At 43.1% G+C, this 16436-nt stretch overlaps 1 protein-coding gene across 2 annotated transcripts in view; it reads right to left on the bottom strand.

The window, feature by feature from the left end:
- Positions 1–13653: 13653 nt before the first annotated feature.
- The window catches only part of abcd1 (ATP-binding cassette, sub-family D (ALD), member 1), an 11979-nt gene continuing 9196 nt past the window's right edge, over positions 13654–16436 (bottom strand). For both annotated transcript variants that reach the window (XM_030784215.1, XM_030784216.1), the window contains exons 8-10: positions 15316–15400; positions 15085–15210; positions 13654–14667 (exon numbers count right to left, since the gene is read on the bottom strand). In XM_030784215.1, the coding sequence (XP_030640075.1) occupies positions 14346–14667; positions 15085–15210; positions 15316–15400 (533 nt within the window). In that variant the 3' untranslated portion in view covers positions 13654–14345. The remainder of the gene's footprint in view (positions 14668–15084; positions 15211–15315; positions 15401–16436) is intronic.

Raw genomic sequence — 16436 nt, 5'->3', positions numbered from 1 at the left:
CACACACCATAGCCACTCCCATCCCGCCGCAGCTGGAGAGAGCAGATGGGTTTTGGCAACGACCTGCTGGTACTAAACCGGGGTTTGACACAGATACTGTTGAAGACTAACAAACACCGAATAATGAGCACCTATTTTAAATATACCGCCTTTACTTCAGGGCTCATGTGACAAAAGTCATGCGGTTAATGGCAATTCCGAGGACTTCAGAGTAGCAATATTTTAGATTATTAAAACGACATAAAGAAGCACATCTAGGAGTATAAAATCAAAACAAAAAACATGCAATACAGAGAAGTATGAATAAAGAGATAAAAGAGGGGGGAAAGGAGATAAAAAAACAAAACACTGGCCCAGCAACAACTGAATTCAATCGAAAAATTGAAAAATTCAAAAATTCAGTGAAGTGCAACTAAGGGCAAAGGCTTCTTGACATGTCACCAACAAGATGACAGCCCATTGTGTTTAGTTACAGACTGAGAGAGAGATAGAAAGAGAGAGAGAGAGAGAGAGCGAGAGAAAGAGAGGCAGTCAGGGAGGGAGTCTAGCTCCCATGCGGGCTTAGTGATGAACAAGCATGCAGGGAGACCAGTGAGCCCAGCTGGGACTGTTTGCCCAACGCAGTGAACACCCTCATCAAGGCCCTCATAAAATATTAATCCATCAAACAAAGGCCCAACACCGAGGGGGCTCCAGCAAGGGGGAGAGAGGGCCAGAGTGACCAGGGAAAAGGACAGAGTCAGGACAGACAGAGCGAGAGAGAGGAGGGAGAGAGAGAGAGAGAGAGAGAGAGAGAGAGAGAGAGAGAGAGAGAGAGAGAGTAACTGATGCAGTGAAAACGAGGAGTGAGAGCGATGAATGGTCAGGGGAGGGGGGAAGGGAGAAAGGGTGACAAACAGTAATTGGGGGAAAACGTGTGTGACGGCAGGAGGAAACCATTATCGGCAGGTGGGAAAGAAAAGGGATGATTCCCTAAAATAATAAAGGGGGTAGGAGAGAGGAGAGGACTGAACCGAGACGATGTGATTTTAAATATGACAGCGTCTATCCAGGTATGCAGTGCTCTGTTTTTTTGTTTTTTTTTATCCAAACCATTGATTCGCGGTTTGTATCAAAACACGATCGACGCCGGAGTCGCATTCCAGGGTAGCGCCACAGACGGGCAGGCAAAGAGCGTATGTTCGTGCCGGACCCTTGGCAGGCCAGCGAATCGTCCAACAGTTGTCTGGCATTCCGTGTTTACGCTGAAGAAGCCAAAGACCGAGCCCTCCACAGAACAATGAGGATTTGTTACGAGGATGAGACCGGCCCCTCCCCTCCAAATACGCGGAAAGGCTCATCAAGGACAGATACTCAATAGCAGATTCTGACAAACACAACACACGCACACAAACACACTCACACAGAAACACAAACACTGCCTTGTCTGTACAAAGTTCCTGTCTATAAACATGCTAAAGAACAAAGTCCAAGGAATATTCCCAGGAATGAGGTGTCTGACTAATCAGCACGTATTCCTGAGAAAAAGGAAACAAACAAACAAAAAAAAAACAGTACTGTGCCCATAAGCAACAATCAATTTCTATTTACATAATTGAGCTGGGTTTTAAGACAGACACACTGAAAACTGAAACCCGCAGAAGACAAGGCTCTGTAAGGGTCATACAAAAATGATAATCATTTTTAAATACAAAGTCCCATTCAGACATTTCATCCAAGAGCCCAAAATGAAAGAACCTTGTTTGTGTCATTATTTCAGGTTTCTACTATGCAGGCATATCTTACCTTTAAGACAGCGTTTGGAGTGAGCTTTAGTTTACAGTTTAACTTTCTTGATTAGTCATGCATGTGTGATATACATATACACACAGATACACACACACGTACATATATGTACTGGACAGATGTAGTGAGTCATGGCTTTAGTTAGCATAGCTAGAGAAAGAAAACTCGGTGACTTTGAAAAGGACATGTATGTTGTTAATACTTTTGACAGGAGCTTCAGTGAAGAGGACCAGTCAACTTGCCACAACTAGACCACAACTTTCAGGAAGAACAATGATCTAAGTCATGATCGCACGGAAGTCTGAGGGAAAGACATCATTATCGTCATCTTCACCATCATCAACACCATCATCTAGATGTGGACTGCGGTCAAAGGCACACACTCTTTGCTCCTTATGTTGCTTTGGTTGATGATATAAGATCAATCAGGGAAATGACATGGATTCACTTGACTGCAGCTACCCAACCTAACACATGAGCAAGCGGTTTCATCAAGAACTGTTTGCAAACTTTATGGGACGCAGTTCTGTGGTCAGTTTGCAATGTGTACACCTGCAATGTCAGCGAGCGAAAAGGTGCGAAAAACATTAAACGAGTCTTCCTTCCTCATATGCGTCTGACATCCTGAGTGTGAAACCTAAAGGCGTGTCCATTTGCTACCCACAACAAAGTTTCACTCAGTCCCTTAGAGGACAAGACAAACGTCAACAAACAGTGATTACCTTCAACCTGCAAGGGATTTTTTTTTTTATCTTGATGGTAATGGCCTGTTCCAGGGTAACAATGCAACTACCCACAGGGCACAGGCTTGCCACTGAATTGTTTGACCGGCATGAAAAGCATGGAAATAATATGTTATGGCTGTTTGATTCGCTGGAGTCTAAATCCAACTAAACACATAGGGGAGACGTGGTGTGGAAGTTGAGGTACTGTTTTCTACCACCATCAACAAAACAGCCACATGATGGAATCTCTGTTGGAGACCCTGGAAAAGTGCCAAAGTGCTTGGACGCTGTCCTGGTGGCTTCTGGTGCCCCAGAAAATCCTGCTGTAATGTTATTTCAGTGTTTCCTTTATTTTGGCAGATACCGAACGCGTGCCCCGTACACACGTACGGTAAATTCTCGCGTACTGTCTGTTCACGCGTGTGTGAACGTTCCCTTCAGATTGGCGAGAGAGAGGGCGAGGGGAAACTGAAAGCAGGCGATTGTGCCCGGTCCGTGCCTGAGCACGCCTGGCAGTGCCCAAAGAGCTCCTCTCGATTTTGAGGGGCACCCCAAATGCACAAAACATTCTTTGGCCCGTCACTCCATCTGCCTTTTTCCGCTGCTCTCTGTCCCCAAACACAGTACAGTCCAGTCATGTGGGCCAGTTAAAATGCGTGGACTGCATGTTTATTACAATATCAAAGCTGGGCTCGATAAAGATGGCCAGTGTGTGTGTGTTAACGGAAGCGGCGTGACCTCCGCGTGTTTTGGACGGCGCTCATTGTGTTGTCAATGGTGCCACTGTGGCTCGAGGCGACCTCCGACCCCTTCGCTGCGGCAGAGTTTCCTTTTTACACGATGAGCCAAATATGTGGCCGCTGGGCAGATCTGCACGGAATCAGAAGCTACGGGGGGCTAAATCACCGAGGCTTATTGGACGTTCGTTTTCCGTCGTCAAACCACGCAAGACTGGAGAGCCGGAGACTAACAATAAGCGCTAGTTCACAGAAACCCGAGAGACATCTCGGTCGTTTTTTATCTTTTTTTTTTAATCTTATTTCGAGGAATGAAACCAAATCGCGTCGGCTTAAAAACACGGGACAGGCATGATGCGTGACCTGTCATTCTTTCGTGGCGGGACCTTCTACGTGTGTGTCGCAGTTCTCATACGTGAATGTGTTCTTTTAAACGAAGCTTTCAAGCACTAAAACCCACACGTAGACTTGCTGACAGCTTGTCTGTGTCCTTCAGCTCTGTCATTTTTCCGATGCTTATCGACGTCACAACGCTGGTGCCAGCATTCCTTTGACGCCTGATTCTTTTTTTTTTTTTTTTTTTTTTTTTTTTTACCAAGTAGCCAAAGTTCCAGCTAAATCTTCACAAGAGTTACTGTTATCGAACAAATATTTCAACATTTGTGTTTGGTTTGAGTAAAGGCTGAGAGAGAATGAGAGAGAGAGAGAGAGAGAGAGAGGAGAAGAGGTGCTTGAAAAAGAGAACTGCAGACCCCAAGGTGATTTTTCTGTGGTATAATCACGGCCCTCAGGGAACAGAGCAGTTGACTGTTCCACAGTCTCTATGTGACACAACAGGTTAGACCACAAGATCAAAACAACAAGGCAAGAGCAGAAAGTGAAACTGACCTCCCTTATCTCCGCCTGGCACTCAGCGAGCGCTGGAGCCTCAGAGAAAAATGCCTCTTATTGCCAGCAGAGCCAGAAATCAGTCTTTATTACTGAAGCCAATGATAAAGCAATAGGCACAGGAGGGCCGTTATCAATCAAAAGAAATGAAATTTTAGGGAAGGTACAGTGCAAAACAATTACTACAGAGGACTGTGGGCAACTCAGAAAAGAAAAAAAAATATATAATAATTTTGAACAGAAAAGAACACGTGTTAGCCTGGATTTTTTTTTTTTTACCAGAGGGAAATTAAATTAAAAAACATGAGTTTACAAACAGAGTTTTTCAGTATGCGTTCTGCTACATTACACACAGAGCCACATCTTGCGCTGGTGCATATTAAAGGCTCTAGTAAAGAGTGATCTGAATGCAATATCCTTAAGGAAGTCCCTAAATTACTGCCTGTCCTGTACAGATAGCGGTGACACGCAAATCTGGGATTCTTTCATGCCATAAAACAAAGAGGATAAAAGTCATGTTTCTCTTAACAATAGGATTTAAAAGGCTTTGGTTTAACAGCTATCCTGAGTTAACCAGGCAGGGAAGACAGTGCTAGCCGTGGTCCTAGACCGTGATGAGCCAGTGAAACAGATGCTGTTGCACACACAGACAGCTGCGGGAGCAAAGCCACCAATTAAAGTGGCACCCCTGCATTTGACACACATTATTACACACTCTATAATCTGCACTGCAAATCTCCATCCTACACACTGGGATGAAGGAGTGTGTGTGGGGGGGGGGTGGAGGTGGAGGTGGAGGGGGGGAGGAGGATACGGTAAATGAGACAGACAAGCAGAGAGTGAAAGAGACACGGAGAGCGACGCAGAGAAAGAGCGAAACTGAGAGGTCGTCACAGAAAATGCAAGATGAAATAAGTGCGGGAGAGAGAGAGAGAGAGAGAGAGAGAGAGAGAGAGAGAGAGATGGACAGAGAAAGGGAGGGAGAGGGCAGGATGGAGAGGAAGGGAAAAGGAGGGGTGGATGCAGTTAGCTAAAACAGGCAGAAGAGCAAGAAAAAAGAGAGAGAGAGAGAGAGCAAGACAGGCTTGGCTAAAATAAAACTGTCTGTGTGTCCATGCGGCCCTCGGCACAGCAATCACAGTGATTATACTGGCTTCAAGTGGAGATGCTGAGGATGTGCAGCGTGAGACCACAGTTCCTAAGCAGGTCCAAAAAAAAACCCCCCCCAAAAAACGCAGTGAAACGGGTCCAAACACACACACACACGCGTGCGCGCGCGCACGCCCGCGCACGCACACCCTCCCACAGCGAAACGAGCTCCCATAAACACTCTCTCTACTCCCGGCCGCAAGCACGCCTTCTTATTAGTCAGTCGAGTAAATCAACTGAGACGCAGCGAGATCTCCCGGGGGTGGGGGGGTGGGGGGCTGTGGGGGTGGGTGCCCAGGACACACAGAGAAAAGGGGGTGCTCCGCTGAAAGCAGGGATTGGGGGGGGGGGGGGGGGGTCTGTAGTCCCCTCTGCCTAATGTGACTCTCTTAAAAAGCTTTTTTTTTTTAACACCGTAACTTTGTAGGCTTGTTAATAAGCTTCATTTGAAGTTGCGGGACAAATGCAATGACAAAAGGCAAATTGGCTTTTGCAACCTCTCGCTCTCTTGACCCTGTTTAATGGGCTAAAAAGTCAAATTTCATTAACTGCTTTGTACAGACAGACAGTCTGAAGTGACCAGGATGGAGGGAGTGGGGGAGAGAGGAGAGGAGAGGAGGGGAGGGGAGGGGAAGGAGGACGAGGGAGAGAGTGGGGGGATAGACAATTGGAGGAAAAAAGCTCAGAGGCCTTAGAGAGGAAGAGACTGAAAAGAGACAAACAAAAGAGAAAAAGGAAAAGGACGGAAAGTCTAGTCTGTTCCACACACACGCCCCGCGTTAAGTACAATTTTAAACGTCGAAGCCTTTTGCCCTAGAGGGTCAGTCCGCTGGCTAAAGCACAATATGGGAATAAATAAATAACCACATGTTTCTAACAGCAGCAAACTCAATAAACAGTGGCTCACCAGTCTGAAAAAGAAAAACAAACTGAACTGGTGGTATAGCCATAAAAAAAAAAAGAAAAAGAAAAAAAAAAAAACTTCAGCTAGATGAAACAGCCATTTTGTTATGGGAGAGTAAATGTTGTTACACGTCGGGGGGGGGCCTGGTCTTATCATCAGATAACAACGTTGGGTTTGACAGAGGGAGCCATAAATGTAGGAAAATCAAGATTGTTACAAAAAGTGTTCCCTGGCAATTTCCTCCAAAATTCAAATGGCATGTTTGTGTTTGAACACAGATGTTAGTGAGTCATTTAGCTATTCCTGTGCGCTTTCGCTAAAAAAAACAAAACAAAACAAAACAAAAAAAAAACCCCACAGAGTTATCTTCACGGATTGTGTCCCAGCGTAATTCTTTAAAAAAAAAAAAGCACAAACCAGCTTCCCTTCTCCTCCACACAGCCAGAAATGAAGTTACCCCACACTACCAAACAAAGAGGAGAAAAAAAACTCAGTGTGAACTGCTACTGAGTCTGTAATGTGAATATTAAGTCAATAAAAAAAAAAAACACACGAAACCGTAACTTCTCGTCTTAAATGGGGACACAAAGCTTTCAGCAGTCCTAACGTTTGAAGTCTTCTATCCTTGTGTAAAGCTGTACAGATTGCTAATAAGAAAGAAGAGAAGTGGAAAAAAAAAAACAAAAAAATAAAAAAACCAGAAACAGCAGACTCTGCAACTATCCGCCTCCTCCGTGCTCGACTGGAACCACATGACACACCCTTCCAGTTCTATCATACCAGTGCCTTTTCATTTCTTATTACATTATCATTTCTTCCACTTATATCATACCAATGCGTTTTTCATTTTCTGTTATTTTGGGCTGAGTTTCAGGGAGAAACACTGCCTTGTGCTAGAACCCACCAGGGGGCTAAGTTCCCCTGTTTTCACCCTAAACGCATTTCTAGATTATTTCAGAGTAAATCCTTGAACTGTGTGGTATCTCCAGTCCACAGATGGGTGGGGGATTTGAGGGAGGAAAAAAAAAAACAGTCACTGGCCACTGAGAGTGAATTTCAGACATATTATGTCTGAAAATATATGTATATATATAAAAACTGAGAGGGTCTTGGTAAACACAGAGCTTGTGTTTGGGTTTGGAAAAGGTATAATGCTTACTGAAACAAAGAGACCCAAAAAGAACAGTTTTACTGCCAGTTTACAAAGGAATAGAGCTGTCCGCTCGCAGAGAAATTAATTAAAGCTTATATGGAGATTTTTTTTTTTTTTCAATTGTTTGGAAATGCAGAGGTGCCCCCATGAATTTCCATGGGGAAAATGTCTGATATATCAAAAAAGTCATACATTTTTAATGACACCTTGAGCGCATCCAAGACAGAAGTTCCTCTTTTGTGCAGGGTACAATCTGACAAGCGATGGGGAGGGAACCGCTGCAGTTGGCACGATCAAGGGCTCTTCACACACTTATGCGCACACACACACACACACACACACACACACAAACACAGCCACCACACTTGACAGGATCCCTGTCTGAGCTGGGAGCTCCTAATCTGTCTATGCACTCCTTGGAACCCAGTCCTTTGGCCTAATCTCCTGGGATCCATCTTGGGGGGGGGGGGGGGCGTTGTCCATGGGGGCCCTCCCCCGTCGTCCCCCCCCCCTCAATCCAGTTCTCCTTCTGCTGTTCTCCAATGGCCACACCTTTAATGCTGTATACAACAGAGGCTCGCTACAACTCCAACAAAAGACTCTTCTCTGATTGTGCTTTGATTTTCATCCGATCCCCTTAAAACGACACTCGAGAGCCGATTTTTAACAATTAAAAGATCAACATAAATGGTTTGGAACAATGGGCCAGGGAAATTCTGTGCTGAGTGGTTTGTGCATTACGCATTCGATTGGTCAGATTCACTGATAACCCGTTAGCTGGCGTGTGCTGACTACACTATCTGGCCTGAGAAGATGGAGTTTGGTTCCTTAGATTATCTTTTACTGAGACAGCGTATTCTTGCCGAATGACATTTGAAAAAAAAACTGATCAAACAGATGGTTTGGCAGATTGTGTTCAGCAAGCAACGTTTAATTGGTCATTGTGTTTGAGGAACTATGAGATAATAATAATTCCAAAGCTTTTAAAACGCTGAACTTGTTAATTAAAAAAAAAACGCTAGAGCGACTTGCTAAAATCTTGGAAGGCTTTCAGGGCATATGGACACTCTGGTGCTACTGTGTGAAAGTAAACCAACTATTAACAGATATTTACGGCGACAAAAACAAACAGGGAAAAAAACGCCCGATAACAATATTAGTGCAACGAGACACGAAATTGTGAAGCCATGTTAATCTTGTTTGAAAGCAGGTGTACGCACACAAGCATACCAAATCCACCAACCCCTCCTTCTTGGTCCCTACACGTCCCGTGCACCCTGTTTTACAATCCCTTCCCCCCTCTGCCGTGTCTTTTCCCCTTCGCCTCTCACACACACACACACACACACACACACGAACATGCACGCACACACACAGCTTTACTGGACAGACCAGTGGGCCCACTCCAAACTTCTTATGATCATTTGCATTTAGAGTCATACCTGAGGGGATTTGCATACCTTTATTAAGTACTATGTAACACACTAGGACAGTAACACACAAACACACACACACACACATGCACACACGCAAAAAAAATACATTTCTGTTCTGAAGTTGAGGGTTAGACATACACAAAGGCTTAAAAAACATGCAGAGTAAACATGTTAGGATACTCGTTTAACAGGAAATCCTTCGCACACACTTTTACAGGCAGATCTACACATACAGTGCACTACAGTGAAATCCCTGCCGGGAAAATCAAGCATCAGAACAAAAAAAAGAAGAAAAAAAAAGAGGACCAAAATTGAGTGAAGCAATCACAAGGAGCCCTAATTCAATTTCATCCAGTTAACTGCAGTGTGCTTTGATGATCCTCCAGATAACTCTAAAATTGAAGATCAGTGATCAACAGTGAACTGGCAGATGTTTCTTTTGTGTGAGCACAATATGTGTGTGTATCCATGTGAGTTTGGGGGGGGGGGGGTTGGGGGTGGATGGTGTGTGCGTGTGTGTTTCATCTTATCCTTTTCTGGCAAAATCCCATTATAATCCAGATTGACTGGAGAGGGCAGTTAGACTCTTAATTTCTTTGAAAAATCTGAGGCTTGGAATATTTGGAATGAAAGTAAAACTGTTTGAGCACTGGATTCAGTCTCCGTTTTCAAGACTCTATGGACACAACTGTATTTAATATCATGATTAAATCACTGCCTATCAATTACAGTGACAATCTAAATAACACATTCGCGCCATTCGCAATCTTAATAATAACATAAATTTGACAATCATAGCTAAACAATGACCAGGTGGGCACGGTCTGTTTCCATGTGCCTATTCATAATTCGTCTTAAGAACAAGGATGATTCATTAGAGAGGGTAATATCAGATAGTCTATGATGATTCATTAGAGAAGGTAATATCAGATAGTCTATGGGTGATACAACAGATAGCAATGAAAGCGTTTACTGCCTGGACATAGTCATGCATGACTGTCCACTGTTAATAATTGCTTACAACTAAATCATTACTAAAGTGCCACCCTGTTCTGAACATGTTTCATTGTGTCACAGAAAACTAGTAACAGCCTGCAACATAATATACTACTATTTCTTGTAGAAAGATCAAGCTTTCTAGACACAGCATGGTCCAAACAAAAGGATTTGACAGCTTATGTAAGCCCCCATATGGAGCATGGACAGTGAGGGGGGGGGGGGGGTGAAATGAAAAGAGTTTACTTTGACATAAACAAGATGTCTGCATGCATGCTTCTAATAACATGTACAGTTTAAACAACAGTGTCACATTCAAAACCTTGGTAAAACCGAAAGACAAAAGATACCAGGGAAGTGCCATAGAAGAAAACTCTCAGCGAAAGTACATTTTTAGTTCAACAAAATGTCCAGAGTGCTTGTAAATTATGAAGAACTCCCATGAATGCTAAACAACGCCACTGGCAACAATACCGGTTTCTGCATAAGTATATAATATGCAGAGTATATTTCAACCCCATTACAACAATACAGTAACGCTAAGCATATGAGAGCAGGGGGGGGGGTGGGCGGTGGGGGGACAGATTACAGATTATTAACAAGAAAACACCGCAATCAGGGTGGTGTAAATCCCCTAATCCACGGGCACATGGAAGAGAGAACGGATCTGTTGTAGGAGGGGCAAAAAAAAAAAAAAAAAGGAACAAAAATCAGTCAAGAAAAGGAACATTTAAACAATATTGATGATTTAGGCATGGAATTATGTAATTCAGTGGTTTGGTCATATGAATCTGAGAACAGGCTGGATAACATCCCCATTGTTCCTTCCACGGGGTTTTCTTTTTCACTCTCAGTTCACATTTAAAGCTTTTTAAATGTGAATCCATAATACGGTAGTCGTAACTGCATAATGATGAGGCACAGTCAGTCTTAAACTGACGAACTATGCAGAGCCAAAATGCTCCAAGAGATCCCTGCTTGGGGACTGACACACATCTGCTCGGTTTATTTCGGTGATGCTAGTCCGTCTGCGTTTTCCTGCTCGTTCTCACTCTCTCTTTTCAGTCACCCCTTTGTGAGTTCTTCTTGGGTGTCTATGGATTACCTTGGGTTTCTACAATTACCTTTGTTGTTACATTTTTTAGACAATGTAATCTTGAGTTGTTGGAAACAGTTCATTTACAGATATACTGAATATCTGTAGATTTCTTGGAAACAACTGGGCCGTCACTTAGGGCTAATGAAAGGTGGATGTATTACGCAACTTTTCGAGAACTTGCAAACGGAAGGTGAATGTTTGAATGTTCTCCAGAACGCGTGAAACCCTTTAACATTGTTTTAAACTTTGGAGTTTAGAATAAATATCATCGGACGTTTACGTTGCTTTAGAGTAAAGTTACAGACAACAAAGAAAATGTTAGTTTCCATAGATTACAGCGGATGTAATCAGAGAAGTCTGTGGTGACTCGCTAATGTGCACACATATCATAGACACCGACAGGTGGACAGTCAAATACGGTTGACATACCATGACTTTGAGCTGCCCAACTTGCCTCAACTGGGCGTTCAACTTTGTTCGGAAGAACACACTGGCTCAAAATAACGGGCTTATATGTCTTTGAAGCTGGCTAATTACTTCCACGAGAAATACAATTCTGTCGTGAATGGGTGAATTGAAGCTAGTAAAAACAGTTCAAGTCACCGGGCGTGTAAGAATGCCAACTATTCCGTATTTAAGTTAACACGAAGAACAAACCACACAACCAGCTTCACGTACCGAGCTACTTGGCTTCACACTCTACGGAAATATGAGGTCTAACACAGAAGAAAAAAATACATAAATTGGAAATAACAAACTGCGTTAAGAACTGATTCATCGAATGGGAAAAGTTACCTTAAATTAACATGCATCGCCCTGAAATACTCGGTATAACTTCACTACTAATTTCAGACCCTTTCTTGTAAATGACATTTACCATTAGCACCTTTACGCGTTTAATTAAATCAGCAGGAATAACTTAGAACCGACGATAAAATCTTACACAGTTACGTCAGAAATTATCCGTACGACTTGTCAAGAAACCTCGACGGAGTAGCCTACTCGATAACCTACATTGCGGTAAGTGGTCATTTAGGTTAATTGTAGGCTACTTGCTGAAATCAGTAGACTGACAACTTAGCAAGCGCTTCATTTAAAAAGAAAACTGTTCAGCGACTGTGATTAAAAATGTAACAAGACATGATGTGAAACTTACCGAGCAGGACTCACAACGTGTTTGATCAGTTTAAAGGGAGTAAAATGTTTTACAAAAATTCTTCGGTTTTTACATTGAAGCAGATGACCGTCGGATAAGGTCCACCCCCGCCCCTACGCTGCGTTGCTATGCTGGTGAAGCTGCAACTTCCCAGAGTACGATAAAGACGCAAAACCCACAATGCAACACGTGGACTCGGATTGGCATGAATATGGAAAAACGCTCTACACAGTCGAGAATCATTTCACGAATGGTCAAAGGGAGCGGTAAGAATCACTTTTTTATGAGTATGTAGCGGCACCCTTTGGTCGGAAATGCCATCCGCAACGAGACTAACGATAAGCGAGGAATGCAACACACTGAGACCTAAGGCACACCGACACTACTATATCCTCGTATTCGTATGGATCGTAAATAACAATTCTTAAATCTGACGTTCTTTGCATCGCTTGGGAGTATATGGCTGGATTATTGCTTGAGAAATATTGACCATACATCTACAAATTTGAACAGAAAATTCTTTACACAAGACAAAATGTTCACTGCTTATATTTCAACGTTCATCAAGATCCCGTGGCTTCTTCTGAGGTGTAAGGTTATTGTTCAACTTATTTTACAATAGGCAAAAAGATTTCCTTGTCAGTAGTTCGGGAAATATGTATTGAGGGTATTTATATGCATTTAGGACTTATTATCCTCAAATGATCAATAACATTGACTGGGTTTTGGAACAATTAATGCATCCTGCAAAAAGTTTAATAAAAATTTCCATCCATTGCATAAACAATTATCGAAGTTTTGTGCAGCATATCAAACCGATTGAAACCAAGCAAAATAGATTTGACACTTGTGCAATTCCGTGCAGGATGTTATATAACAGGAAACACAGCACATGTTCCATTATTCAAAGACTAACTCCCTAAACTGAAAGATTATATCATAATTAAGATTATAAATTTATTTGTGCAAAATATCACATAAAATATTTCAGGATAGCCTATGGTTAAATTCTTAAAAATCAACGCAACAGAAATACAGGGGAAATGTTTTCACCATTCAAGGCAATGAAGTAATTCCTCCACAATTATATTTCACTGTAATCTTGATCGACCCTTTAAAGTCCGTCCACATAAAAACACTGTCTTGTGAAACGTATAAAAGAACCAAAGTAAAGGACTCTTGTTTTATGAAAAGCTAAAATGTTAGATTCTTTGAATAATTTTACCATTATTATGAGAGTCTGTGTATTGTCATGCTTACATCCTCTCATACTGGTACATCAAAACATTGAACACATTCAGGAAGAATGTTTGTGGATATTATAAATGGAATCTCATCTGCCCTTAGATTAATGGAAGCAACAGCTTGATTCCGGCAGACCTCTTCAGCTTCAGCCTTGTTTTGTGCTCACTGACAGCTCAACAGAACATCCTTGACGAAACCACGAAAGTCGAGAGGATCCGCGGTCAACGGGAGGCGCCAGTTAACGTAAGGCATGTATAAGGTATAATTTTTAAAAGGTTATTCTAAAATGTAGCATGATTGACCTCTACAGCAATTACGATCCTATAAAATTGTGCCACCATAAAAAAAAAAAAAAAAAAAAAGAAAAGAAAAAAAGAAAAACATTCAAGAGTGATTACTCCACTCTTAAAACTCTGTGCCAATACACAAAATATCCATAAAGCTCTCATAAAACATCTGAAGTTAATTACAGCGGTGGTTATTAATCAGGTGGTTAAAATACGCCCTCTCTTCGGTGAATCATCTCTACAATATGGCACATGGTGAAAACGACAGCACTCAGTAGTGACCTCTATAAAGTTATCATTCTACAGAGGTCAGGAAAAGTGTTAGAATACGCCACGCGTGATGGTGAGATACAGTACTAGAGTTAGTTGTCTAACTGCAGCCCTCTCCTGTGTGCCCCCTGAGCAGTATGCGTAGCACAGATTTGCTGAAATTCTGTGGAGAATTGCCATAACAGGGGAGAGACAGCTTTCATGGGTGCTTTCATCATCAGCAGCACCTGGCAGAGTTGGCAGCGCTCGCTCTCTCTCTCTCTCTCTCTCTCTCTCTCTCTCTCTCCTCCTCCAGTTCACACAGCCCAGACCGTTAACCCTCACGGTCAAACACACACGTCGCACCGCTATCTTTGTAGAGCTAGCTAAGGCCTCTGATGGTTCTTTTGAAATCCTCCTGATCTGATATTTTTTTTTTCTTTCTTTTTTTATATCACACATTAAATGTCTGAGGTCTATTCGTCCACACACAAACATTACAGGCGGCCGGCCTCGTGTTTTTGTCGTCCAACAAATCACTCCGTGAGGCCTTTGCCCTGTTCATCCACCACCACATCCTCTTTCTTCTTCTCCTCCTCCTCTTCCTCCTCCTCCTTCTCCTGATGCTGCTGCTCCCCCGTTCCCTCCCTCTCTCCCTCTGCCGTGTTTGGCAGGGAGCTGTCTTCCCCCAGAATGCGGCACAGCTCCGTGAGACGCTGTTGCATCTTGGGAATTCCAGCGAGCTGTGTCTCTAGGCGTATCTTCTCATCCTGCAGGGAGAGGCGCGTGGAGGCGTCTAGCTTTTCAAAGCGCCAGCCGCCCTCGCCGTCAAACTGCAGCAGGTGTGAGTGGTACTTCCTGCTCGAAAAGCAAGCAAAATGGAAGTCCAGTTATTGAAAAGTGCTGACAAAGGCTAGGGAGCTCTCTCATCACACTCACAGATCTTAAGGAGAACATGTGTAGCAGCGCCCTCACATGGTCACTGCATGAAAAGATGTGTCAGAGTTCTTGATGAACTACATGGCCAGACTTTTGACTGGAGCGAAAACACAGTCTGGGGGGAATTTTTGTTAGTAATTTTTGAAAAAAATGTCATATGGTTTTATTCACTGAGATTCGGCAATGATCAGTATGTTGTTTTTTATTTTACAAATGCTCCAAAACCTATTTTTCCAAGCTAGTTTTTGACAGAGCACAGACATAAGCAAAGGAAATAACAAACAAAATATTTTCATTTCCTGATCCTTCAAACAGAAAAGGGAATGAAAAACATACCACAGGGATGGGCGATGAGTGATTGACAGAAGAGCAATCCCAGCATCTTTGGCAGCTTCAAAAATTTTCCCTTCTACATCTATACTAACAGCACTGGTGCATTCGTCGAGGAGAGCATACTTCGGTCTGAAAAAGGCATAGTTATGGAAGAATGTTATTTCACACCAAGAGCTACTGTGCGGTTATAAAAACCGTAAAACTTGAGCGTTCTTACGGTCAGTGTTGACTCACTTGTGATAGAACATCCTGGCCATGCCCATGCGCTGTTTCTCCCCTCCAGACAACACATCCTTCCAGTCACTCTCTGCATCCCAGCCTGCCAACACACACACACACACACACACGCACGCACGCACGCACACACACATGCACGCACGCACATACACACACGCACGCACGCGCACATACACACACACACACACACACACACACGCACGCACACACGCACACACACACACACACACACACGCACACACACGCACGCACACGCACGCACACGCACACACACATGCACGCACGCACATACACACGCACGCACGCACGCGCACACATACACACACACACATGCATGCACACACACAAACACACGAGGACGCACTCACACGCACACACATACACACATACACATGCATGCACATGCACAAACACACGAGGACGCACGCACGCGCACACACATACACACGCACACACACATACACACACAGGGACACACACATACATACACTATTTAACGGCTATCACATAACATCAGTGCTCACTGAGTTTCCACCCAGTGTTCATAACAAACACGTATAACATAAAGGTTCTGGATCTACTATGAAAAAAAACTATAAACAGGTTGTTTGATAAACTGGTGGGGGGAGTGAGAGAGAGAGAGAGATTAAGTTTAGATACAAAGACATACAGTAACCAGTAACATTACATACAGCGAGAATGTAGGCACACAAACACATCATTTACATGAACTGGTAAGCTATCATTACAGTAAAGTTCTACAGCTTGAGCAGTTGGTCTCAGTGTCAGTGTAGTATAGAGCCAATGTAGTACAGAGAAGTCGTAAATTAGTAAAGGTTTTCAGTGCAATAAAAAGCAACAGGAGTATGGACTTCACAAACAGCAATTCTCATTCTCATACAATAAGCTGTTGTTCTGTACAATTTCAAAGTGGAAAATAAATTAAGAAAAAAAACCTGCTTGTTCACACAAAACGGAGAGTATGCACCCTGGAGTCCTAGATTCAGGTATAATAAACCTCTGACTATACACAGTGCAGCTGTGGGGTGCTTAGGTGGTTGCATATTATTGCTCATAATAGCAGTGGCTTTTTATGCTCCTTCTGTAATACAAATGCA

This window comes from Chanos chanos, chromosome 9, assembly GCF_902362185.1.
Source record: "Chanos chanos chromosome 9, fChaCha1.1, whole genome shotgun sequence".
Taxonomy (NCBI): domain Eukaryota; kingdom Metazoa; phylum Chordata; class Actinopteri; order Gonorynchiformes; family Chanidae; genus Chanos; species Chanos chanos.
This window is presented reverse-complemented; position numbering and strand designations above follow the sequence as displayed.